General features: G+C 58.9%; 1 protein-coding gene across 1 annotated transcript in view; it reads left to right on the top strand.

The window, feature by feature from the left end:
- Positions 1 to 24,593, top strand: part of PTPRN2 (protein tyrosine phosphatase receptor type N2) — a 595,476-nt gene that overhangs the window by 358,773 nt on the left and 212,110 nt on the right. Inside the window, exon 12 of the mRNA XM_076006762.1 lies at positions 6,808 to 6,872. Within this exon, the coding sequence (XP_075862877.1) occupies positions 6,808 to 6,872 (65 nt within the window). The remainder of the gene's footprint in view (positions 1 to 6,807; positions 6,873 to 24,593) is intronic.

The following is a 24,593-nucleotide window of genomic DNA, read 5'->3' as shown; positions in this document are numbered from 1 at the left end:
GCTGCGTGCCTCCCTGGGACTGAGCACACGTGGGCAGAGCAAGTGCAGTCTGCACGGACCCAGGACCCGCTCCCTCCTGCCCCAGGCGGCTGTTGGCAAAGGAGCCCTCGGCTGGGCAGCACGCTCGCTGAGGAGGGGCTGGCTAGGAGGGGCTGGGGAAGGTGAGGGCTGTCCGCTGGCCGGGACCTGCCTCCGGGCCACGCTCACTCCCAGACACGGAAAGCAGCGGGAACCTGCTCCCCTGACTTGCCCAGAGCTCTCACGGCAACACTCCCAGGACAGCACCTCGGCTACGGCCACTGTGCCTGGGTTCTAGGCCTCGCTGGCCAGTGGGCAGGGCGTCCTCAGCCTAAGACGTGACTTCACGGCCTCGTGCTCAGTGTGTTCTCGCCGGCGGCCCTCGGTTCTGCAGCCAGACGGCAAGTCCCTGCTCTATGCAGCGTGAACCTCTGAGGCCCTGGAACCAGAGACCCTCAGCGCTGGGCCTTCTGTAGGAGCTCAGATCCCAGCCGAGCCCTAAGTCCATGTGGGGACCAGGGCGAGGGCCCGGGTGCCTCCCCTCCCCCGCCCCATGGCCCGGCACAGCACGGAGGCCTGGACGCTGCCCACACCCCGGGAGCGGGAACGCCGCCCGGACCTCTCCTGCAGGAGGCTCCTGTGCATCCGTGCGTCCGTGCGGGAAAGACACAGAGAAGGCTGGGTTTCTTTCTTTCTTTTTTTTTTTTTTTAATGTGTTTAGCTTCCCTGGGCTCTGTTTCCCAGACCTGTATGCACGGAGACCCCGTTTTCTCGTAGGGGAGACCTCGCCATGGGCTCCAGCCGCCCTGGGCCGGGAGTGGTCACTCTCTCAGGCCTCGTCCTTTTTGGAAGAGAATGGGCTGCAGTCATTAAGCATGGACTTTTTTTTATTTTATTTTCTAGCGATTCCTTTACGGGAAGCACGATCTACCCTGAGAACACCGGGAGGGAGCTGCCTCAGCCCCGGTGGCTGTGCTGGGCTCCGCCGGCTCTTTAGGGCAGGTGTCGGGGTGGCTCACCTGGGCAGGTGTCGGCAGCTCACCTGGGCCGCACTGGTCTCCCCGTGGTCCCGACTCGGCAGAGGGGGTGCGGGCTGCGCCCCCACACTGACCGCTCTTCCTTCCCGGGACTGGCTCCTCTCGAGGGACAGCCATGCGGCTGGGCGGCCTCCGTGCAGGGCGCAAATGGGGCACGGCGGGGGGCTGCCAATTTCAGGGCAGGGTCCCACCGAGGTCTCCAGGTGTCCCGGCTAACCGACCGACTCCCCCGGCACCCCGACCTGTGCGTGTGGACACATGGCAGAGTGGGGCGGCTCTGCACGCCGGGCTGTGTGGGGGACGCAGTCTCCCCTGTGAGCAGTGGCTTCAGCTTCCCCAGAGGAGCCGGGCCTCCCAGGTGACAGCTTCCCAGGCCTGGGCCTCCCCATCGTCCTGCTTGGTAATGAAGGGAAGCCATTGCCTTGTCCCCGTTGTAATTTAGATTGCAGGGGGGACTCCTGCACACTCTTTCAGGTTAAAACAACCGGGATAGAGAGAGTGGGCAAAATTATTCCACTGTCGCTACGTGCCTAATTATACGGAATGCTGCATAAATTGTCAAGTGCAAAGAATTAGTCTGATAAATTAAAATACTAATTAAATAGGCTATTGCAGAATTTTGAGAACATTATAAGGTTCCGCTTCTTTGGGCAATTTGCATATCCTTCATCTAGTGAATTTAATTTTAAAGGACTTCTTTTTCTGTGTTTGGAAACCCTTTTTGTCTCCCGTGAAGATAAAAATGGGCTTTGTGTGTTGCTCTTTGACTCCGTGACTGTGTCTCCCCACCCGGCTGCCCGCACGCACACTCACACACACCAACTCGACTCTGAGTCTGGACTTGGCTTGAAAAAAATACTCAGAGCTGACATCTGAGCACCCGGCTTGCGGACGCAAGCCCTCCCTCCCCACCGCCGAGAAATGCCCCAGCAAAGACCTGGAAGGGGCAGCGTGGAGTCCACACTCGGGAGTGGAAGTGGTGGCGTCGTCAGTTGTTCACTCTGACCCTGAATGTCGTTCCCAGAAAGAGCTTGGGTGAGCCCACGGTCAGACCCGGAGGGGAGACATGCCCTGAGCCCCAGCTCAGGCATCAGACTCAGGGTGCAGTAGACATCACTGCGCCCGGACAGGGGTGCACAGAAAGAAACCCACGTGGACGCTTAGGGAACTCGGAGGAAATATTCTGGAACAACAATGTGTAGGAGTAACATTGGGAAGGATATCAGGGTGGGCTGAGACTCACAAATAATGCTGAAGACACCTAGCTATGGTTTTTCTTCTAGGAATGTTACAGAGAGGGAGGGAGGGAGGGAGGGAAGGAAGGAGGGAAGGGAAAAGGAAGACCACCCCCAGGGGGGCTGTGCTGGGGAAAATGCACAGCGTTTACTCCACGCCAGGAAAAGGCAAACCCGCACAGCCTCTGTTCATCTCCTCCAAAGAGAAATCTTACCGTGCAAAAAGTAGTGAGAACAAGCATTGGGAGCGACCGTTTCCCTAAGGGGAAACTGAGGCATCATGCTCCAGACCACAGACTGGTAAGCAGGCCCCGTGACTGTCTTGGGAACCGTGGTTTACGTGGACACACGTGGTGCAAAAGGGAGGTTGGGTTTCCTGTCTATGCAAAACTTTGGAAACAGCAGCTCTAGATGTGTCATTCTAAAGGTGAAACAAAAGGTTAATCAACAAAACAAACAATGCGGTCACTAAGCACACCCCCAGGGACAGGCTGGGGCACACAGGTGGCTCCTTGCAGAGATGGGGGTGGGAGGTACAGTCCAGGGAACACAGGAGAGCAAGGACAGGAAAGCCAGGACAGGAGTGCAGAGAGGGGCATGGGGACAGGGTGTCACTGGGTCCCCGGGGCTTCCCGCCAGCCTGGGCTGGGCCTGCAGGGGCAACAGAGCGTGTGTGGCTGTGGAGAGCAGAGTCCAGTCCACACACGTGGGAAACGGACCCGGAGCCTCCTTCTCAGCTGCCCCTAGAGGGACTCGTGGAGGAAACCACTTCCCAGTGGGTGGATGAGGGGCTCCCTTGAGGTCCAGCCAGGTGATTCCCCTGGCCCCGCCCCCTCCCCTGGCAGCCCCTCCTCCTCCCCTGCCAGCCCCACCCCCTCACCTGGCAGCCCCTCCCCCTCCCCTGCCAGCCCCGCCCCCTCACCTGGCAGCCCCTCCTCCTCCCCTGCCAGCCCCGCCCCCTCCCCTGGCAGCCCCTCCTCCTCCCCTGCCAGCCCTGCCCCCTTCCCTGGCAGCCCCTCCTCCTCCCCAGCCAGCCCCGCCCCCTCCCCTGGCAGCCCCTCCTCCTCCTCTGCCAGCCCCGCCCCCTCCCCTGGCAGCCCCTCCTCCTCCCCTGCCAGCCCCGCCCCCTCCCCTGGCAGCCCCTCTTCCTCCCCTGCCAGCCCCGCCCCCTCCCCTGGCAGCCCCTCTTCCTCCCCTGCCAGCCCCGCCCCCTCACCTGGCAGCCCCTCCTCCTCCCCTACCAGCCCCGCCCCCTCACCTGGCAGCCCCTCCCCCTCCACACAGCTCCACAGGTGCGTCCAGGGATCCCTCTTGGGAGGGTAGCTTGAGATCGCTGCTCCCTGCCTTTCTGCCCTGGACGTGGGGCTGCCTGGCCTGCCACACCAGGACTCAGGACCAGCCGAGAGAGGGTGGGGTGGTCCTCTCCCAGCCCCGACCAGCAGGGTGAGTCTCAGTCCCGTCCCCTGAGTGGACGCACCTGTCGGGAAATTGGTGCCGGGCAGAACAGGTGGAGCTCGGGCAGGGACAGACCGGCCTCCGACTCGACACTGCCGCTCGCTGTGTTTCCTCAGTTTCCCCATTCTGAGCCTACGTTCTGTGGGGCTCTGAGGCTTAGATAAGGCCACGTAGAGCAGAGCTGGCCTCAGCACTTGCCGCACAGCAAGTATTTAGCAGGCCCCAGCTTCATTTTCTAAAGATATTTATGTTAACATTTAGATTTCGACTTCCCCTTTGGTCTTAGATGAGTTCGAGGGTGGGTCGGTCCCCTGCACCCTTTTAAAACCCGTTAGTGCTTCAGAAGCAGCGCGAATTCAGGTTGCTCCCCGCAGTTGCCGGTGGCCTTGGGCCGACCAGACGGGAGCTGAGAAAGGCCGGGGCGGGTTTGAGGGGCTCCCTCAGGGAGGCAGAGGTGCCAGGAACACGGACGTCTCAGCAGCAGGCGCGGTTTAGACCCTGGGAGACAAAACTCACAGCCCGACTGTGCTCGAGGTCTCCCCGCCGGCTAGGGAGACCAGTCCGCCAGGAGCTCACGGGGGCCGGGCCACGCCCCGCTAGGGCTCAGGGTGTGGCGCAGAGCGAGCAGCGATGGCGCCGTCAGACCCCAGCAGCTGCCGTGTGGTGGCTGGGACTGACCTTGTGTTTACGGAGTGAATCAGACTCATCCGCCCAAAACCGCTCTTGTGCCCACGTCAGAGGAAACGCAGCACTCGAAGGGTTAAAGCATTTCCCATGGGAGGCCCTGCTCTGGGTCCCCCACCGGGACGGCGTTCACCAGGCTGCCCACCTCGGGCTGGTGGTACAGACGCCCCACGTCACCCTGCCCGTCACAGCCCACCCGGTGGAGGTGCCCACCCACTCCGGGCTGGGCCCCGGTGCGTGTTGTGCTGCTGTACGGGGACGCCTGGCCTGTGGTCACGGAGACAGGTGTGTGCGTGCGGGGTTCTGCAGGCTGTACCCGAGCTTGGCGCCTGCGCCTGCTCCTGGCTCGGGCCTCAGGGAGCTTCCGATCGCGGCGGGAAGTTCAGGCGCAGGTGCATCCGTGGAGAGAGGAGCGAGGGGCGGCCGGGCTGCTCTGACCAGCAGCTGTTGTGAACTAGTATTGTGAGGACCCACTCGTCATCGTCACCGTGGGAGGGCTCCCAGCCATCGTGCACCAGGCCCTGCCTGCACCACTGGGTCACCTGTCGACTGGGGGCTTGTGGGCCGCATCCCGGCCACACTGGCACCTGCCAGGCCTGTGGGAAGTCTCCGGGGGAGTCAAGGACCCGTTCTGCCTCAGGTGGCCGGACGGTGCCTTGCCCGGCCCAAGGGGTGAAACTCCTGGGAATCGCCGCCACATTCGTGCACAACACGCTAAGACGCACTTGACTCCAGACGTGAGACAGCGTGGGCGTGGTGTGCAATTCTGAATCAGGGAAATGGGACATGCTGAGACGTCAGCTCTGGGCACACAGCAAGTGGCGTGCAGGCAGGGCTGGGACAGGGTCGAACGCAGCGTGCAGTCACGGCAGGCCCCCCTCTGCTGCGGGCAGGGGAGTCGTATGGGGAACAAGCAGGACCATGCGCAAGGCCTGTCTGTGCTGCCTTCGCCCCCCAGGCCGGGGCCGGCCACGGAGGCCCTCGGGCTGCAGAGCTGAGACCTTCCCCGTCAGACTTCTGGGGAGGTTTGCTGACCCCGGATGGGTCATTCCACCCACTGTTGGTCGGGCCGCCTCTCATTCCTGCCCCTGGGATCTGTTCCCGCCCGGGAGCAGTAAGTGGAGTATTTTAGAAGGACAGGTGTGCTCTCTGTCCCTCCACCTGCTTGCGAGAGCCCTCTCACCCCACCCCAGAAAGCTGGGCTCGGCACCACGCTCCCTGTGTCCGCAGGATGTCGACATCGGTCCTTTGTGCTCCGTCTCTTTGAAGAGCTCGCCCCTGCCTACTGGGGTCCACCCGTGTGCCGCCCTGCCCTCCCGGGCCAGCCACCCTAGGTGGGAGGTGCTTTGCTCTCACCCGTGTCGCCGTGTGTCTGGCTCGGCCCTTCCGGGCACGTGCGATCACGCGTGTGAGAGACGTTCTTCATCCAGACGGAGAAACTTCCCGCAGACAGGGAGAGGCCCTGGCGTGGGGCCGCAGGGCCTGGTCCGTGTGCCTCCGGGAGACGCAATGCTGTTACCCAAGACTGACGTAGGTGTCACAGCCAGAGGGGAAAGCGGTTGTGTTCTCTGGCCGCCTCGTTCCCAATCAGTCACAATCGAGATGCGCTCTTTGCTCGTGGGGTCTGCAGTAAAGGGGTGTTCTTTCTGGTTTCCGTTTCCACTTGACGGGGCTCTCTCCAGGAAGACGTTCCTGCAGGATTGTAAGCGAGGGTCCGTTGCCTCGTGGCACCTTCCTCCTCCCCGCACTTTTGGCTTCCTGCGGGGGTGGGGCGTTTGCACCTGCCACCCGTCCCGAAGCCCCCTCTGCCAAGGTGACGTTGGGTGGCATTCCTCCTCCGAAAGCCGTCCTCACCCTGGCTCAGGATCGAGCCTCGATGGATGAGGCTTCGATGGTTGCTGAATTATCTCGGCCTGTTTCTCTCGGGGTGTGAGCAAGACGGGACGGAGTGGCGGGAACAGGTGCTAGGCACCGCCCGCAGCGTCCCTGACGCTAGCGAAACTCGTTTCCCGATAATTACATGATTGACAACTAACTGTTCCATGATTTCAGAATAAAATCAGAATAAAATCTCTCCAGGTCAGACCCGCAGAGCAGGTCTCCACGCAGTTCCCCTTCAGGTCCTCACGGCGATTCTGCGGGCTCCCCGCCGGGACGTCACCCCACGGCCGACCCCGAGCCACAGCCGTGCCCACCCCGGGGGGCCGGCGGGTCGCGGGGCCACGCGCAGGGGCCCACTGACCCCCAGCACTGCCGCGGTGGGCGGCCAGGCGGCCGGGCGGCGGCGTGGCCGAAGGTCTCAGGAGGCAGGTGCCGGGTGTGTCTCGCCTCGGCCGGGCTCCCCATGCTGACCTGTACTTCTCTGTTTTTCCCGATAGCTGACAACAAGGACAAACTGGAGGGAGCCGCCGGCCTGAAGATTCTTCAGTCCGGAGTCGGGTCGGTGAGTACCTCGAGGGGGCCCTGCGGCCTGCGGTCCGCGGCGTCTGTCCTGTTCCTGGGGAGGCCGTGAGAGCCACGGCCAGACCACGTGTGCGGGTCGGTTCGGCTGTGAAGCGGCTTCGAGTTGACGTCTGGGGAGAGCGGCTGGCTGGGGCGGGGCCGGGCCTCCCCACTGGCTGCAAATGCTCGTCCGTGGCGCCTGGCAAACTTGGTGATGCTTTAGGCTGCCTTTGCAATCAGGACTTGCTGGCTCCCCAAGGAAAATCAGGTGTGGACCGGAAAAACAGAGAGGCCTTCAGAGAACATAGTCCCTTCATGCGTCCCCTAATCGCTAAATTTGTGAAAATGGGTAATTATTGGTGCAACGGGAAATTATTGTCTCCTTCTGGGATGCAGTGGGGCATCCTTTTTTATCTCTGCTGTTTAAAGACATATTTGGGGGAAAGGCGATATAAAGGGACAAGTGCTTCTGTCATTTAAAACCTATGACACCCCTCCCCTCCCCCGCCTTTGGTATGAAAAGGCGTGCCGGCCTAACCCTCCGTCAGCGCGTGCAGCCCGTGGACCCGCCTCCCACCCCCGCGAGGGCCGCGCTCCCCGCCTCGTGGGGGTCTAATGGTCGTACACGGAACGGCGGGCGCGAGTCCCCTCCCAGGAGTGGCACGTTGCCACTCGTAAGTCAGCGTGGACCGAAACCAATCTGTGCTCTCACGCCTGGAATTCCAGATCTCACAGCCCTCGCCATTAGCGATAATTAACTGTTAAGGAGTGCTTGTGTACGAGAGTCCCCGCTGCCCAGCGGAGACGTCCTCGCGCAGCCACTCGAAGACCAGCTGTGCTTCGGGGACGTCTCCGGCGCGCCAGCCCCGGAACAAGAACCTGGTCGATTGGCGGCGCTTCCCAAACCGGGCTCCGGCCCTGCAGAGTGGTCCCGGCCTGGGCGGCCTTGAGGGTGCCGGCAGAGACTCCCGTTCTGGGGTTCCTCGAGCCTTGCGGGCTCGGCCGGATTCGGGGGGCACTTGACGGCGGGCCATGCCCCGGTCTCTGCCCCGCCGTAGCTTGCTGCGCCTTTAGCAGCCCTTTAGCAAAGAGTGAGAAGGAAGCCGCGAGTCTATGGGGCTCCCGGGCAGGGTCCGCGGCCCGTGGACGGCGCAGAGACCAGAGGCAGAGAGGCGGAGTGGAGGGAGGGTTGGCGTCGGTGGTGGGTGGCTGTGACCGGCGCCCGTGTGCTGGGCGTGCTGGGCGTGGTGGGGGTGGCGTGCGCTGCCCGCCCCGCCCCTTCCGCGCCGGTCGGGTGGGAGGGTGTTTGGCTCTGAGTCGTCCCTGGGGGGCGCACGTGGTGTCCGGGGACTGGGGCAGGTCCGGGCCGGTCACAGCCACTGAGGGGCCGGATCAGAGGGGCCCTGCTGTGTGAACCTTTCCTTTCCTGCGGCACAGTTGGGCCACGTGGGAAGCGGCCGTGGTGCGTCCCATGACCTGGAGCCGGCTCTGCCCCGAGGGGTGAGGCAGCTGCCGTGGGGATTGCTTTGGGGGCGGCGAGCGTGGGGCACGGCACCCGAGACCGTCTTCCTCACGGAAGCCTGGACACAGCCGTTCCAGAAAAGAGGCGGGCGAGGAGGGGCTGGGCCGGCTGACCTGGCAGCTCAGCCCCGCTTGGCTCCCACGGGCCCCTCCGGGCTTTGCTGCTGAGTCTCGGGAAGGGCAGGTGCTGTCATAGCGCAAACCCTGACCCTAACGCTGCGTGGCTTGGAGCCGTGCCTGCGCCCTGTGGAGCAGCCGGGGTCGGGAAGTCGTGTGTCCCCGTTCCCCCCACCCTGCCCAGGTGCGAGCTCTGCCCTCCCCTCCGCACCTGCGCTCCCAGGCACCGTCCCCACGGTCAGGGGTCTGGCGTCTGTCCACTCAACCCTGCTGGCCCTTCCCCGGGTCTGCAAGACTCTCGTCCTTTACCGCTTGCACCTTCGCCTCTCCCAGGCCCTGCGCTCGCCCGTGACTCAGTTTCCCTGTTGCCAGAGGGGAGCAGTCACAGTGTCTGTGTGAGGGTCCCTGGATGACAGATAAGAAGCTGGATGTTGTGAGCTCTCACGGGGGGGGGGGGGAGGCCGGCATGAGGCACATGCTCCCACCCACGCACCCGTCCTCCGCCGTCCTGCGCCTGGACCCTCCCATGCAGCCGGCCGGCCCCGCAGTGGGAGCGTGGTGATCACACCCTCGGCCACTCGCCCCACCACCGGTGGGTCTGCCCAGAGAGGCTCCTGCCGTGGCCTGTCCTCCCTCAGCCTCCGTGTCTCCTCGGCCGGCCAGGTGTTCGCGACCAGTGCTCACAGCCCTGAGGTCTCCACGTGTCTGTTTTCCGTGTCCAAAGACAGGACCGCTCCGGCCTTTGCACGGATGCAGGTCGTGCCCACGGGCTCTCTCGGGGTCTGCACAGGTTCCGGCTCACGCAGCCCAACAGTCTCCAGTCTGGCAGAGGGAAGGGAAGTTTATGTATTTGGAGCAGATTTGGGGTAGGGAACATGAGAGAAAAGGGCACAGGTTGAGACAGTTGTGAAAAGCTAATGGCATCTTTTTTCCTGACTTTAATTGCCTCATTCCATACCAAGCCTGATGTCGATGATTCTGGTTTTCTAAACGTGTTTAAAATTCTTCCAGCTCTGAACTCTGGAGTGCAGCGTGGAGTTTGATTCACTAGAAATCCCACGGCATTGAGCGATCTCCCCAGTCACACATGTGAGGACAGGTAGTGGAATTAAACCTTTTAAGCCAAATGGAAATACCTCAAAACAGAATTTACGGGAAATGAATAGATTGCAGCGCACACACATCCCTGATAGATTGGTGGAGCTTCGATGCATTTCGAAATCTAATTTATGATATCTTGAAAGTGTTTTCATTTTATTGAAATTAAGAAAGCCATATTTCTCCCAAAGGAAAATTACAGTCTCCACAAGGAAAAGCTCAAAAGTTTGGAAGCAAATCACCTAGGCAACTGTCGCCAGGCGGGCAGAGCACGGGCAAAGCCCCCCATGGGCGTGTCCGAGCGAGGGCTGCCTTCTAATCCTCGGTCGTCCCAGAAAGCACGGAGCTGCAGGTCCTCCTGCCCGGCCCCGTGGTGGGCCCAGCGCCAGGGCTCACAAACAGGAATAAGGAAGGTTTAAGAAGTGAGCAAAGGTGGCCGGGCGCTGTGGCTCACGCCTGTAATCCTAGCTCTTGGGAGGCCGAGGTGGGCGGATTGCTCAAGGTCAGGAGTTCAAAACCAGCCTGAGCAAGAGCGAGACCCCGTCTCTACTATAAATAGAAAGAAATTAATTGGCCAACTGATATATATATAAAAAATTAGCCGGGCATGGTGGCGCATGCCTGTAGTCCCAGCTACCCGGGAGGCTGAGGCAGAAGGATCACTCGAGCCCAGGAGTTTGAGGTTGCTGTGAGCTAGGGCTGACGCCACGGCACTCATTCTAGCCTGGGCAACAAAGTGAGACTCTGTCTCAAAAAAAAAAAAAAAAAAAAAAAAAAGTGAGCAAAGGGACCTGCTGACCAGATGGAGTGTCTTGGTGGTAGTGAGCTCCCCGTCACAGGGAGGGAATCTTTCTGTCTCTCTGGTGCGGGGCGGGGCAGACGTGGTTTTCAGATACTTCTCCAAAGAGCCCTGGGGTTTCGCAGCAGGGGTGTGGACGCCGAGCTCACGCCTGGCCCGGCTCCCTGCCCCTGTCATCTTCTCTGCAACTTACTGGGCTTCTGGGCAGAGCTGCGCTGCAGGACAGGATCCCTTAGCTAAAACGTTGATCCAGAAAGTCCGTCGAAAGTCTGTGTGCCTGCAACCGTGCGTCTGCCCTGTGAAAGGCGTGAGTTTGCCGTGCGCCGTGTGCTTCCCGGAGGTCGGGGCTGTGCGCAGCATGACAGTCGTCACGGTAAGCCCGGCAGGCACGTTGAGATACCTCGAGGACACGTGAGAACACGGCTTCATTTCCTGTTCTGACTCCCACGCCACCTGTCGAAGGGGGTGCTGCCACTTTAAACAGCTGTTGCCCAGCTGCTTCGGGGTTGCTCAGAGGAGCGTGGGTGTTGAACGCAGACTCAGGCCACAGCGACGGGTAGGGAGGTGTCGGCAGTGATGGCCCAACCTGGCCCGGGTCTCCGGCTGCGTGCGAAAGTGTCTGTTTCCTGCCTGACTCCCCAGATGCTACTGAACTCCCCAGTTCAGTAGGTGCACGTGTGACCCCAGAGATGACCTGGTGTAGCACAGCCAAAGAAACCACCCGAGCAGACTTGCCCGTAAGAGAAGTGGGAAGGGGGAGCCCCCCTGCCTGTCAGCCGGCAGCAGCCACGATGCCTCCCCCATGGCCACGTTGTGAGCCACAGGTGCGCCGGGGACCTGCCTTTGCCGTGCTTGTCACATACCTGCAGGCCCACCGGTGAGGTTCTGGGCAGACGCAGTGCTGCTGGGGGTGGGCCAGCCAGCAGGGAGGAGAGCTGGGGACACGCGGGGCCCGGGAGGGTCTCCAGCCACAGTGGCCGTGGAGACCAGAGGCCCCTGAGCGCGGGGTGGAGTCAGAGCCTGAGCGAGAGGCCATCGGATGTCCCCGTCGCGTCCCGGGGCGGGGGTGGGAACCTGCGACCTTCTACGTCCTTCAGTGCAGCCTTTTGACCGAACCCAAACTTTACAGAACAAATCCCTTTATTTTTATTAGTACGTTTGTTTTTGTGTGTTATATTTTTATCTTATTTTTAAAATAGATGCATTTAAAATACCAGAGAATAAAATAAGTTTCAATGAAAATAATCCTCCCAGATCCACCGGCACGATTAGAACGTCAGTAAGCCATGAGGGCTAAATTGGCAGCTGCCACGCTCATGATTTAGTTCCGACGTCCCCCGCCTGTCTGGCACCACTACTGCGCAAGGCTGGTTGGCGAGAGATTACTGGGGTCGAGCACGCCGGTCTGTTACCAGGTTTTGACAACAGTGCACTGTGTGTCTGTGTGAAGTGGAATTTGTGAATAGTTGAACAGCTCGACAGTAGTTTTCAGCTCTGTCTGCTTAACAGCCCATCATGTCAAAGGAGACCAAGAGAACACTGAAGGAAGAACACAGATTTTTTAATGAGTGTTGGGAATTGCAGTATTATCTAGTCTCTGCTAAAGATAAGATGATTTGCTTGCTTGCTTTTGGATACTGCAGTATCAACATTAAAGAAATTCAGTGCTCATCAGCATTATAACACTCATAAGGACCACAAATAATTTAAATTAAAGGCATGAAAGTTTGTATTGAAGAAACTAAAGGATGAAAAACAAAAGCAAAGACGATTCTTTCAAGCAGCAATAAGACCTGGAAATAATGCCCCTGAAGCAACTTGTAAAGTAGCTTATCTACTCAGGAAAGAAAGGAAGCCATTGAGTGGTGTAGAAATTGTGAAGCAATGCATTGTCGAAGTTGTAGAATGCTTAGAGGCTGGTAACGTTTCGAAGTACAAACAACTGCCTCTTTCAAGGAGAACCGTAACTGTTAGCCTTCAACTTAACAGAACAACTTCATGCAATACCTCAAAAGGAAAATATATATCATTCAATCACTTTGGATTAATTAACTGGTACTGTTGACTCAGTGCAGCTTTTATACTTCATCCGGGTCATAACAGAAGATTTTCTTTGCTACAAAGAGTCATTCACTTTGGGCACTCTTGCAAACAGAACACGGGGAATAGATATCTTCATCAACCTTCAAGATAAATGGTGTGAAGTTGGACTGATTTTGGTAAATTTAAAGAATGTATGTACAGACAGACTGTGCACCTTCCATGACAGGAAAACATGAAGGGTTTATTGCACAGATTTAAAAAAAGTATTAACAAATCCAGGTGCTCTCATTTCTCTTCATTGTATCTTGCATCAGCAAAATCTCTGTGCTAAAGCTACTGATTTTAAGTGACACTTTGCTACAAGTTATAAGTATTGTTAATTACATTTGTGCAACTGCAACACGGCATCACTAGTTTCCAAACATGCTAAAGTTGGACAATGAGGTTTATGTGTGGATTTGCCGTGTCATCCTACCGTGTGCTGGCTATCACGGGGACAGGTGTTAGCCAAAATTTCATCTCTGCAAGGACAGATAGTTAAATTTTATGAAGAACGGAATCAGAAATGTGAATTATTGAAAGAAGAGTTCCATAACAATGCAGCATTTCTATGTGATATCATGTCAAATCAAAATGACTTGAATATTTCTTTATAAGGTGAAACTAAATCTATATATGATGTGTGACCAAAAAAAATCATTTTGAAGCATTTTGAAATGGTAAGCATTTTGAAGAAAGCCATCTTTTATCAAAACACTTCTTCTTCAGAAGGAAATTTCAGATAAACATTTTCTCCAGTTAGCAGAGGTCACTGATGCGCCGGGTGATATATGTGAATCATCTGGAGACTGCGCAGCTGTTGTAGACCTGTTAACTGGAGAACATGATGAAGGGTTCACAGACTGTGAGAATCATGACATCACACTCAAATTAGCATTTCAGCCTCACCTAGTTGGTTTCACCAGGGCACCTAAAGAAGTGCAGATGGGCTTGATTGAGCTCTCAGTAGACGACATTTTAAAGTCATTGTTTGGGCTAGGCGCGGTGGCTCACGCCTGTAATCCTAGCTCTCTGGGAGGCCGAGGCGGGCGGATTGCTCAAGGTCAGGAGTTTGAGACCAGCCTGAGCGAGACCCTGTCTCTACTATAAATAAAAAGAAATTAATTGGCCAACTAATATATAGAGAAAAAATTAGCCAGGCATGGTGGCGCATGCCTGTAGTCCCAGCTACTCAGGAGGCTGAGGCAGGAGGATCGCTTGAGCCCAGGAGTTTAAGGTTGCTGTGAGCTAGGCTGACACCACGGCACTCTAGCCTGGGTGACAGAGTGAGACTCTGTCTCAAAAAAAAAAAAGAATGTGTGAAGAGGAAGACGATATAGCATTTGAGGATGAGTATGATGAATTTAAAAAGACGGATGTCAGAGTTGACAGCGTTACTTGGGCGATGAGACTATGAATTGTCAACGGAAAAGAACCCAAATTCTGTAAAATAATCTGAAGAGGTTTACTCTGAGCAGAGTGTGTGTGACCGTGGCCTGTAGCCACACCCGGGAAGCCTTGGGCAGGTGGGCTCGCCGTGGCTGGGTCACAGCTTGGCTCTCTCTATACACTTCAGGGAGACGGGGTATCACGTAAAGTCATAAATCAATTCCTGGGAGGCGAACACTGGTTTGGCCTGAAACGGTAGGCCATCTCCAAGGGGGGGGGGTTACAGGTTACAGGTGGGTGCAAAGATTCTTTGACTTGTAATTGGCTAAAGAAATGAAGCTTTGTCTGAGGACTTGGAATATTGTAAGTTAGGGTAAGGCCGTCCGCTGATCACAAAGTCATGGGACACGTGCCCTGTGGTCTGTTAAGTAGATTGAGAGCCTGCAGGTGTGGTTTAAGCTCTGTCTTGCGTGGCCTTGGCCTGTCAGTGAGTCACAAAGGACACTGCCAAGAAGGGAGGAGCATGACGGGGCAGGTCCCATGTCCCTTCTCGTGGCCGTGACTCAGCTTTCGGGCATTTCTGGGGGCCCCTTGGCCAAGGGAGGGGTCCGTTCAGTCAGCTGGGGGCGGGGAGCCCTTAAGACTTTATTTTAGTTTGCAGCATTTAGTTTGAGATGACAACAACGGGTTTGGTCACAAGGGCCTGGTGACAGGCTCTGTAGACACAGGAGGGGTTGGGCCCTCAGGTCGCTTAGACCCCACATCTCACCTGTGGCTCGTCCATTGTTCCCGCTGTCAACCGAAGGGTGACGAGTGCCTACGCTGGGGCAGGAGAGCTTCATTTCCCGTGAAGGTATACAGGCAGCTAGCGCATGGAGGCGTGGGCGTCCGTGCTGCGCCAGGCGGCTCGATCGTGGAGGGAGGGGAGGGGCACAGGCATCCGTGCTGCGCCAGGCGGCTCGAGCGTGGAGGGAGGGGAGGGGCGTGGGCATCCGTGCCACGCCAGGTGGTACACACGTGGAGGGGGGGAGGGGCGCGGGCGTCTGTGCCCCGCCAGGAGGCACGTGCGTGGAGGGAGGGAAGGGGCGCGGGCGTCTGTGCCCCGCCAGGAGGCACGTGCGTGGAGGGAGGGGAGGGGCGCGGGCATCCGTGCCACGCCAGGCGGCACACGCGTGGAGGGAGGGAGGGGCGCAGGCATCCGTGCCCCGCCAGGTGGCACACGCGTGGAGGGAGGGAGGGGCGCAGGCGTCCATGCTGCCCCATGGCCGAGTGTCGCAGGCGCAGCCGTGGGCATCTATGAGAGGAGAACGTGAGTCTACGCAATCGAGCTTCCTGCCCCTTCGTGGGTCCCGCGTTCGAAAACCGGCAGCGTCAGCAGGATCCGAGCGCGGGCTTTTCAGCCCCAGCACCACAAGGGGAAGCAGAGAAGACGCGGGCCCTGCGTGGCCTCCGTGGTGGCGGCACCACTCCCGGGCGGTTACCTGTCGTCGCCAGGGAAGCAGGTCAGCCATGTGGAAGCCACAGGAGGAGGCTCGGGGCCGGGGCTGGCTGAGACCCGCGGAGGACCATCTGTCCCGGCCTCTCTGGCCCTTAGGGGGGACGGTCTGCGCGGGCAGCATGGGACAGGCACGTTGCCGTGGCCGGGAGCTGGGTGCTGAGGTCTCTTTGGGGTCCTCTTGCCCAAGACGGGTGTGTGTAGGGAGCCGGGGCTGAGGGTGTTGTCGTCACTCCTCAGGGCTCAGCCTGAAGGACCTGCCTGCCCAGACAGAGGGGGGCAGGTGGCCGCAGGGAGTCACAGCCCTCCGAGGGCCCAGTGGGACCCTCGACCCTCTGTCCAGAGCAGGCGCTCACTGCGCGCCCAAGTTGCTGGGATGGGGAGACACCCCTGCCGGAAGCCGCTCCAGCCCCTAACTGGCTCCCCGGACCGGGCCAGGGGGTACGGAGCACAGACCCACCTTGTGGGGGCTGGCACGTTCACCTTGTTTTACTCTAATCTGCCTCTCTTGACAGAAAACACGGAGTTTTTTCCTAAAGGCAGAAGGGTATCGGTCCTAAGAACAGCCTGTTTCCTTGTACATACTCCTGGTTTGTGTCTGGAAGGGAAATCTGCGTGACACTGCGGTAACGTGGCTGCAGCGGCCTGCGCAAGGCTGTCCCGTCAGCCCCGATCCCAAGGTCTGGGTGTCGCGGGCGGGGCTGGTTCCCGAGGCCCCCTCCTTGTCCTGTGGACCCCGTCCCCACCCTGTGTCCGCACGTGGCCGTCCCTCTGCGTGTGTCTGTGTCCTCATGTCCTCGTCTTACACGGACACCAGTCACACTGGATCAGGGCCGCCCCAGTGACCTCTTTTAGTGGCCTGTCTGCAGACCCACCTCCAAGTACAGCCACAGCCCGAGGTCCGGGGTTTGCAGGTGCATTCTGCAGGGCACGTCCCCGATCGCCCCGGCCACAGCCACACCCAGCCTGTCAGTGTCCCGTTAAACCTAGGGGTCCTACTGCTCGTTTGTTTGGGCAAGCCAGCTTCCAGGAAATATTACCTGTGCTCTTTTCCTACGCCATGCCGAACGATCACGTAAGAAGTGAAAGTTCTGCCAAGGCAATCAGGGAGAACAAATGAATGAATGTTAAATCAGTAGATAAAACTTAGTGTGTATTTTGGAAGCATAATAGCATAGTTTTGCCCAGTAACCCGTCAAATCCACACTTTGGTCTGATCAGTCCAGCCACGGCAGTAAGGTAACAATGACCACGTGGCATAAATACAGGAACATATCAAATACAGGAACATGTCAAATACAGGAACATGTCAAACACAGGAACATGTCAAATACAGGAACATGTCACCATTGGCGACGTTCGGGGTGGGCAGAGCCCAGCCAGGCCCGGGAGCGAGGGAGGGATGTGGCTGCCTGCTGGGTCCCTAGGTGCATTTGAGTGACAGGTGTGTGGAATCCCTCCTTCCTTCCTCCAACAAGGTGTGAGACCAGATTCCGACGCTCCCTCCTGGGAACAGCCGAAGCCCCCTCCAGTGTGGGACCCCGAAAACATCCTGGCGTTGCAACGGCGTGAATTGTGTTGCGGTTTTACCTCTCTGACAGAGGTTGTCTTTCCTCTGTGGCTCGTCTGCCGAGGGAAGCCTTTCGTTTTGGCGGGCAGCGGGCAGAGCAACGGATTCATTTTGGGAACGCCAGTGCCGTTTGATGACGCCGCCTGCGGCAGCAAGGTCAGAAGGACCGATCGTTGACCGGTGAATTTACAGATCTCCCTTAACTGAATGCAAGCCAGTCCTGGCCCTCAAAGCCCTGCCTGATATACAGCGTTCAGTTTCTAATTTCCCGTCCGTCCATCTTAGATTATGGGGATGAAAAACAATATTTAATCCCTCGTTAACACACGAATTAAGCGGAAGCCGCCCGTTTTCAACCAGACAATAACGGGATTATCTCAAGAACTGTCAGTTTATGTGAAAACATCATGTCGCCCAAATTTTCGTAAAAATTGGCGGCGGGTAATATTCAAGATCAGAGCGATGGAAGGGGTAAAATCTGCATTCGTGGCGATAAATATGCACACTTGTCTGCCTGGGAGATGAAAATCTAATCAAGGGGCTATTGATGTGCCGGATTTTTTTTCCAAGCCAGACGTCTCATCTAAATTGGTTTGATATGGAAATCAGTCTCACTCCGAGGCCTCGGGCCACTCGGGCTCGCTCGGGCGCCCACTCCGTCAGATGTCACTCAGGGCAGTCGCCGCGGACGGCCGCCGGCGCGAGGGTTGACGTCCCTCTTACTCCGGCGCCTCAGAGTTCAGTGCAACAGAGTCCTGGGCCCCCTCCCTTTTTTAAGGCAAAAACAATGCAATTTCGTGCCAGTTGACTCGTAGCTCTGGCAGGGTTAAAATCATCTGTGCTTTTGCTTTTGTTGACAATTACCATCAATCAGAAGACACTCCGCCTGGAGCTTAATGAAATATGCATGGCTGTAAAGAGAAAGGCTGGTGACTGCAGGGCGTTGCTTTGTGCACGTGCACATGTGTGCGGTTGCGTGTTGGCGTGTGTATTCTGCCGCCTCCGTGAAGGCTGCCTGCTTCCCTACACACCGGCAGCATTTGCGAGCTCGGGGTTCGGGAGCGATTCCGTCGGCAGACGCGGGGCTCCCTGGTCACGCTGCCTGCTCTGGCCCCACCGAGGAGCAGCCCCTTTGCCGTCCGTGAGCCTCGGCCAGACGGATATGAAGTCCTGGACACGCAGGGTCTCCCCGGACCACAGGCCGCCAGGAGGGGTTGTGGGGGAGCAGGCTGCACTCCAGGCCCCCGAGAGCAGGGGCGAGGGCTCATGCAGCCTCGCAGAGAGCCCCGAGTGGCGCTTCGGAAGCACAGCGCTGAGCCCCACGCCGCCGCCCGCCTCTGTGTCCAAAACGCTCCTCCTCCCATAAACAGGGTTTTCTCTGGGTCGTCGTTAATCATACTAGAGAGCAGAACGTTCATGTTAATACACGTCGTCAAATTACGCTCCTGACATATATTCTCCACTCACCTTTACATCCGAGTTGAGCAGAGCTGATTATGGGTGTTCTGACTGTTTTGGGGGTGCCTGGAAACGCAGCCTCCAGGGAGGCCAGTGTCTGGGCAGGCGCCGTCCTCCCAGCTTCCCCCCCCCCCGGGGGGACGGGAGCACAGAAGGTGGGCCAGGCGGGAAGGGCTTTGGAAAGGGTTTCTTTCCAGCGTGTGTTGCTCCACGAGTCACAGGCGCGCTCCCACGGGGCACACGCATCGCCCCTCCCGCCCCACGGGGCAGCCTCCTCCTGCACCGAGACCCGGCTTCAGTGTCGGGTCTGGAGACGGTTCGTGCTCTGCACAACACGGGTCGGGCAGGTTGACAGGAGAGCGAGCCCCTGGGGAAGCCATGCTCACCACACATGCATGGTCCCGGCTGCCGTGTTGTCAGGCGCCTCCTGCATGGGTGAGGCGCCGTCAGGGCACCTGCCCGCGTGTCGGGGGGACACGTCCCTCCCAGGAGCCAGGTCTCCTGCCCGTCCCTGCAGCCTCCTGCCAGCTGCTGCCTCCTACCGCTCCCTGGGGTGGGGGGGGGGCTCCCACACATGCGGCTGGCGTGGTCCCATGTGTCCCATGTGGCACGCTGGCACCCTGCCCGGGCGGCCGTCCCCACCTTCTCCCCTGAGAAATCCCCCTGTCGTGGAGTGAGAGCAGCGTCGAGTCACCTGGGAGCAGCCCCTCCCTCCACCCCCACTCTCACTCCCACCCCCATGTGACTCGGTTGCTCCGGGAGATGCCTTGACGGGTGCTCGTGTGCCGGCACCTTCCACACCTGCGGCTGCCCGTGTGTCTGCTCACCAGCAACGTCTGTGCAGGCCCTTTGCCCGGGAGGGGAGCTTTCAAATAACTGAGAGGGCTGTGCTGTTGTCAGTATCCACCTGTATCCTGTTTGCAAGGGAAGGGATGAAACGCCGCCTCGGAGCACAGCGTCAGGGCTCAGACACCCACACAGACGGTCTGGGATGGGTTCTGTCCTGGGGTCGCCGCTGGTTGACTCCGTCTTCTCAGCGCCGAGAGTTTGCTTCCAGAACGGTGGCCCAGAGCAAGCCCATCCTCAGCGTCAGCCTGGCTCCTGGCTGGCACCACGGGGGCCCTGGCAGGAGACCCCTCGCGCCCGGCGGAGACCGCAGGACCCTGAGGAGCTCACTCGGGCACCGTGCGCACGGCCCTTGCGTCCAGACGCTGCCGTGGATGGAAGCGGCCACGGCGGCAGGCCCCCAGCAGGACACACGTGGACGTCCGTGTTCTTGGGGAGCCGGCACCGGCAGTTCCAATGGCCGTCACGGGGAATTTCAGCAGGTGTTTCCTGGCACGGAAACAGCCAGCGGAAGGCGTCAGGCCACTGCCTGCAGGGTCGGGCGGCAGAGCCAGCCCTGGGGGACGCCTGGCGGCGGCTCTGCTCCCTCCCACCTGGGCCGGCAGCCTGCGACCTCCCGCAGACGCCCAGACTGCCGCCGCCCGTCGCAGCCGCTAGGGGGCAGACTGACACATCTCTTCCCGGAGTGGAGGGCTCCCGAACTGAGGATGACTTCATCCTCCGCAGGCTGCCTGGAATTTACCAGGAGTTAAGGGGCGGGGTGGGGGAACAGACACGCTGGAAGGCTCTGGAAAGACCTGCCTGTGGAGTCCGCTGCCTGCCGGAAGGAGGAGTCCTGAGCCTGCGCCGGAGGCCTGGTGGACGGCCGGCAACGCCCCAGCCTCTGACACCGGCCTCCGAATTGAAGTCCCCGTCCCCACCTCCTCACAGAGACAGCGTGCGACCTTGAGCAAGGTCGGCGGAGATTGCTGACATTCATCTGCCGCCCCCTGCTGTGAACACCGGAAGCCCAGGACGGGAAGAAGCCTGGACGCCTCCCTCAGTGCCCGTTCACGCCCTGAACTCTCCAGTTCTCTGTTTGAAGAACTGGCCCCGAGGGACTCCAGGAGCACTCTCCCCCTTCCCAGCCTGTTCAGGGAAACTTCCCGGCAAAACTCAGTGTCTCCGAAATAGCCACCAAGGTGACGGCAGAGCTGTGTGGGTTCTTCCTTCTGCAAGAGGGTTTCCCGAGGTTGCCCCAAATAATGGACCTAGCCTCGCGAGTGCTGCCTGTCTGTGCGTGACCATGAGTGTGTGCGGTGTGACGTGTCTGCATGTGAGTGCATGTGTGTGCATGTATGTGCGTGTGAGTGTGCAGGTATATATGTATAAAAGTGTCTGTGTATGCACATGTGTGAATGTGTGTGGGTGTGCAGGGTATATGTGTGTATCTGTGTGTGTACATGTGAGTGTGTGCATGCGTGTGAGCATGCAGGTGTGATGTGAATGTGTGTGCATGTGTGTGTGGATGTGTGTGAGTGTGCGGGATATAAGTGTGTGTATCTGTGTGTGCACATGTGAGTGTGTGCATGCGTGTGAGCATGTAGGTGTGATGTGAATGTGTGTGCATGCGTTTGTGGATGTGTGAGTGTGCAGGGTATGTGTATGTGTGTATCTGTGCACATGTGAGTGTGTGCATGTGTGTGAGCATGCAGGTGTGATGTGAATGTGTGCATGTGTGTGTGGATGTGTGAGTGTGCAGGGTATGTGTATGTGTGTATCTGTGCACATATGAGTGTGTGCATGTGTGTGAGCATGCAGGTGTGATGTGAATGTGTGTGCATGCGTGTGTGGATGTGTGAGTGTGCAGGGTATGTGTATGTGTGTATCTGTGCACATGTGAGTGTGTGCATGTGTGTGAGCATGCAGGTGTGATGTGAATGTGTGTGCATGCGTGTGTGGATGTGTGAGTGTGCAGGGTATGTGTATGTGTGTATCTGTGCACATGTGAGTGTGTGCATGTGTGTGAGCATGCAGGTGTGATGTGAATGTGTGTGCATGCGTGTGTGGATGTGTGAGTGTGCAGGGTATGTGTATGTGTGTATCTGTGTACATGTGAGTGTGTGCGTGTGTGAGCATGCAGGTGTGATGTGGATATGTGTGCATGCATGAGTGTGTGCATGTGGATGTGAGTGTGCAGGGTATATGTGTATGTGTGTATCTGTGTGCACATGTGAGTGTGTGCGTGTGTGAGCATGCAGGTGTGATGTGGATGTGTGTGCATGCGTGAGTGTGTGCGTGTGTGGATGTGTGTGAGTGTGCAGGGTATATGTGTATGTGTGTGCACATGTGAGTGTGTGCATGTGTGAGCATGCAGGTGTGATGTGGATGTGTGTGCATGCGTGAGTGTGTGCATGTGTGGATGTGTGTGAGTGTGCAGGGTATATGTGTATGTGTATATCTGTGTGTGCACATGTGAGTGTGTGCGTGTGTGAGCATGGAGGTGTGATGTGGATGTGTGTGCATGCGTGAGTGTGTGCGTGTGTGGATGTGTGTGAGTGTGCAGGGTATATGTGTATGTGTGTATCTGTGTGTGCACATGTCAGTGTGTACCTGTGTGAGTATGCAGGTGTGATGTGGATGTGTGTGCATGCGTGAGTGTGTGCGTGTGTGGATGTGTGTGAGTGTGCAGGGTATATGTGTATGTATGTGCGTTTGTGCGTTAGGAGAATTTTAGCCCCAGGACACCCTAGCTCATAACGGGAAAATCCCCAGTAAAATTTATTGCAGCTCGAGGACTCTGCGTTAAGACTAAGAGGAGGAGGGTGACGTCGTGCCAGTGAGTCACGGCCGCCCCGGGGGACCTGGGCAGACAGAGCCCAGTGCCACCCGCAGCGCCCGACAGGGCTTCCCGTGTCTCAGCCACAGTGAGCAGGGCCTCGAGTCCAGTTCTGGGGAGCGTGTGCCCCCCCACAGCCCTCTCCTGGTCCATCCCCGCCCTTTCCCACAGGAAAGCCACCCTGCGCCCCAAGCCGGCGGCTCTCACGCTTCAGCCTGGGCAGGATCACCGGCGGGCTCGGGACACACAGGCTGTTGACTCGGGGGTCCAGGCAGGGCCTGAGAATCCGCTTTTCCAGCAAGGCCCCTGGGACTCGGGGCGGGGCAGGTGTCGGAGGCCCAGCCTGGCCCTCCCGCCCCTGGCGCCCGAAGCTTTGATCCGCGCACAGGGGCTGGCCGAAGGCCCCCAAGTCAGGCATGGTGTCCCGAATGTCCTGTGGAACCCGGTCTCGTTGCCGGGTGGGAGCTGCATGGTCTGGAGAGCGAGCTGCGTGTGCTCACGACACGTACTTCCTTGGTGTGGTCGCGTGGGCGGGAGTGACGTGTCTGCGCTATGAGGCTTCAGAGCGTGTCGGCTGGGCGGTGCGGGGCGGTCTTCATCGTGTGCCATGCTGTTCTTCCCTGTGAAAGGCTTGGCCCACGCCTGAACCGGGTGGCTTTGCCACACCACACGGGGGCCTGGCGGGCGAGCAGGGCGGCATGACGTCCGGGGCCTGGTGTCCTCCACGTGGCCGTGTCCCATCTGGTGTCCCGTCTGGTATCCCGGCCTCCTGAGTGCGTCTTGGGGACGCCACACACGGAAACGCACCGATCAGCAAACCCCGAGTGCGGCGCGGCCTGCTGACAGCCGGGGTCAGGCGAGCGGCAGGGACCCCACCCCCGACTCCTCAGCCTGTGGGTGTAGACGCCGTGCCCGGAGAGGGGCATTTGGGTACCCGCGCCTGGCTCGGCACACCCATGCCGTGCGCACTCGGGCCGCCTCGGTGGCACTTCCCAGGTGGCACGAGCGCTTGCTTCCCCGCATGGATGCGGCATGCGTGTGGCTGTCCACATGACTCGCGTCATCGCGCCCTGGTCAGCGCCAACCGGCTCGGGGCACCTCCGGTCCCTGGTCCCTGCCGGTCCCCAGGGGGCCACGGTGCCGTGTTCCTCCTCCTTCCCTGTGGACGTTGGGAGTGTCCTCGGTCTAGCGGGTCCCCAACACGCGTTGGGGCCCCTTGGCTCAGAGGCTACAGGGCTGGACTGGGGCCAGCCAGGGCCGCCCACGGGTCTGCGTGGACAGGAGGCCGAGGCGGCTCCCGGGGGGGGGGGCTCTGGGGAGGGCGGCCGTGTTTCTGCCGCATGAGTAAAGACACATGGACTTCTCTGGTCCCGCCGTCTGTGCTAGATTTATTCACGTCGATTTGTGTGAACCTAGTCCATTGTTTTAACCGCTGGCATCACGTTTCAGTTCGAATCCAGTCGTAGTTTCCGTGCCCATCCGCCGACAAGGACACGGGTGTTCTCACCATGGGCACGAGCGGGCTGTGGCTGCACCTCTCTCGGGGCCCGAGTGCTGTGTCTGAGTTGGCGCCGGGGTCCGGAGCGTGTGCTGGGGTGGGCCTGGGGCTCGGGCCACACAGCCGGGCACGAGGCTGGCCTGGCTCCGGGCCGGGCCACCGGGAGGGGTGGGGTCTCAGCTCCCACCCGGCTAACCGCAATCGTGGAGGCCTCGCTGTGGTCATTGCTGGGCGGAGAGACACACGCAGGGTGCAGAGCAGCACGCCATGAGCACTGTGCATGTGTGCACATGTGTGAATGTGTAGCACATGTGTTAATGTGCGTGCATGTGTGTACAGTATGCATATTGAATTATGCAAATGCATTTGTGTAAGTATGTGTGCATGTATGTGTGTACACATGTTCCCTGTATATGTGGATAAGTGTGTACATACATGTGTGCATGCGCATATGAGTGAGTGCTTAGCTGGGCAAGACCTGTGTTCCGTAAGTTCTTCCCAGGCCGACGCCTCCCGAGGATAAAAATGCTCATGGCGTGAACGAATGACTGCTTAACACTCAGACATCAGCAGAGAGGGGGGCCCAGGGCCTCTCATCCGATACGGAACCCCTTTCTGCAAGATCCGCAGAGCCGGGGCAGAGCAGCGCGCCATCCAGACGCGGGTTCTGACCGCCGTCGACTTGATCGCCCGAACAGGTCCATGAAAGGACAAGAATGAAAACGACCCCAACCAGCCAGGGCCGGTGGCATCAACCAGCCCGTGCGGTCAGATGAGTTTCCAAGCTGCCTGGCTCGGAGGGGCCGTGGATGGAGCTGCTTTTCTGTTTTATCATAAATAAACTATTATTATAAATTAACTGCGTGTATTTGTGTACGAACCTGCTCTCCGCCCACAGCGTGGTGTCTGGCTGCACCACCCTTCTCAGCACACTGCTGAGGGAGATGCGGAGCAGGTGTGGTGTTCAGGCGTCGTTCGAGAGCAGACGGGTTTGCGCAGCAGGATGTAGTTCCCACGCAGAGACGCACACG

Source organism: Microcebus murinus, chromosome 9, assembly GCF_040939455.1.
Source record: "Microcebus murinus isolate Inina chromosome 9, M.murinus_Inina_mat1.0, whole genome shotgun sequence".
In the NCBI taxonomy this organism is placed as follows: Eukaryota; Metazoa; Chordata; class Mammalia; order Primates; family Cheirogaleidae; genus Microcebus; species Microcebus murinus.
The sequence above is the reverse complement of the archived record's forward strand: the minus strand, read 5'-3'. Positions and strand labels throughout refer to the sequence as shown.